Genomic DNA, 743 nt, shown 5'->3' with positions numbered 1-743 from the left:
GCCCAGCACCTCTGTGCTGCTGGGGGAGTTGGCTCCGGTTCTCCTGCGGTCTCTTTTTCCCCCTCCCAGCTTCATTGATACCCTGTTTGCTTGGAGGTGCCCCCCAAGGATGCTCCTGGCTGCTTTGAGGCAGAGGAGCTGGAGCTGCCGGGGATGGATGAGGATGGAGAGGAGCTGGAGCAAGTGGACCGTGGATGCCCTGCTCTCTCTGGGGGACACACTGTCCCTCCATCTTCCTCTGCACCAGGAGGGGACAAGGAGGTGGCTCAGATCCTGCAGAGGAGCAGGAGGACCTCCTGGGGACACGGTGACATCTCTCCCCAGCACCCTGGGAAGGGCCAGTGAAGAGGAACGACGAGAGCAGCACTCAGAGACAGAGGCACAGGCTTTACTTTAGAGACAGAAGCGTGAAACCCAAAGCAAATCCCACTTGTTTATTGCAGGTGCTGTGGGAAAGCCGCAATGCTGAGCGGCTGTGGACGTGGGATGGGGACAGGGAGGAGGAGAGACCCCCACAATCCCGTTTGGAAGGCAAGACATAGAGCCTGGGGGCTGGTGGCAACCCCATCTCGACGACCCTACGCCCAGTAGACAGGGACGGTGCTGCAGAGAATGTTCACGGTGGTGCCCAGGATGGAGCGGTCGGCCAGCGGCATCGCGTTGTCCCCAGCCTCCTTCGCCTCAGCCTGCAGGATTGAGAACAGAGGTGGCTGCCCCCCTTCGTAGCCTCCCCTCCCGCGGGG

The 743-nt window shown here is 61.5% G+C and overlaps 1 protein-coding gene across 1 annotated transcript in view; it reads right to left on the bottom strand.

The window, feature by feature from the left end:
• Positions 1-578: 578 nt before the first annotated feature.
• SFTPC (surfactant protein C) overlaps positions 579-743 on the bottom strand; it is a 489-nt gene continuing 324 nt past the window's right edge. The window contains exon 3 of the mRNA XM_009878183.1: positions 579-686. Coding sequence (XP_009876485.1) covers positions 579-686 — 108 coding nt within the window. The remainder of the gene's footprint in view (positions 687-743) is intronic.

Source organism: Apaloderma vittatum, unplaced genomic scaffold (genome assembly GCF_000703405.1).
Source record: "Apaloderma vittatum isolate BGI_N311 unplaced genomic scaffold, ASM70340v1 scaffold24701, whole genome shotgun sequence".
Taxonomy (NCBI): Eukaryota; Metazoa; Chordata; class Aves; order Trogoniformes; family Trogonidae; genus Apaloderma; species Apaloderma vittatum.
This window is presented reverse-complemented; position numbering and strand designations above follow the sequence as displayed.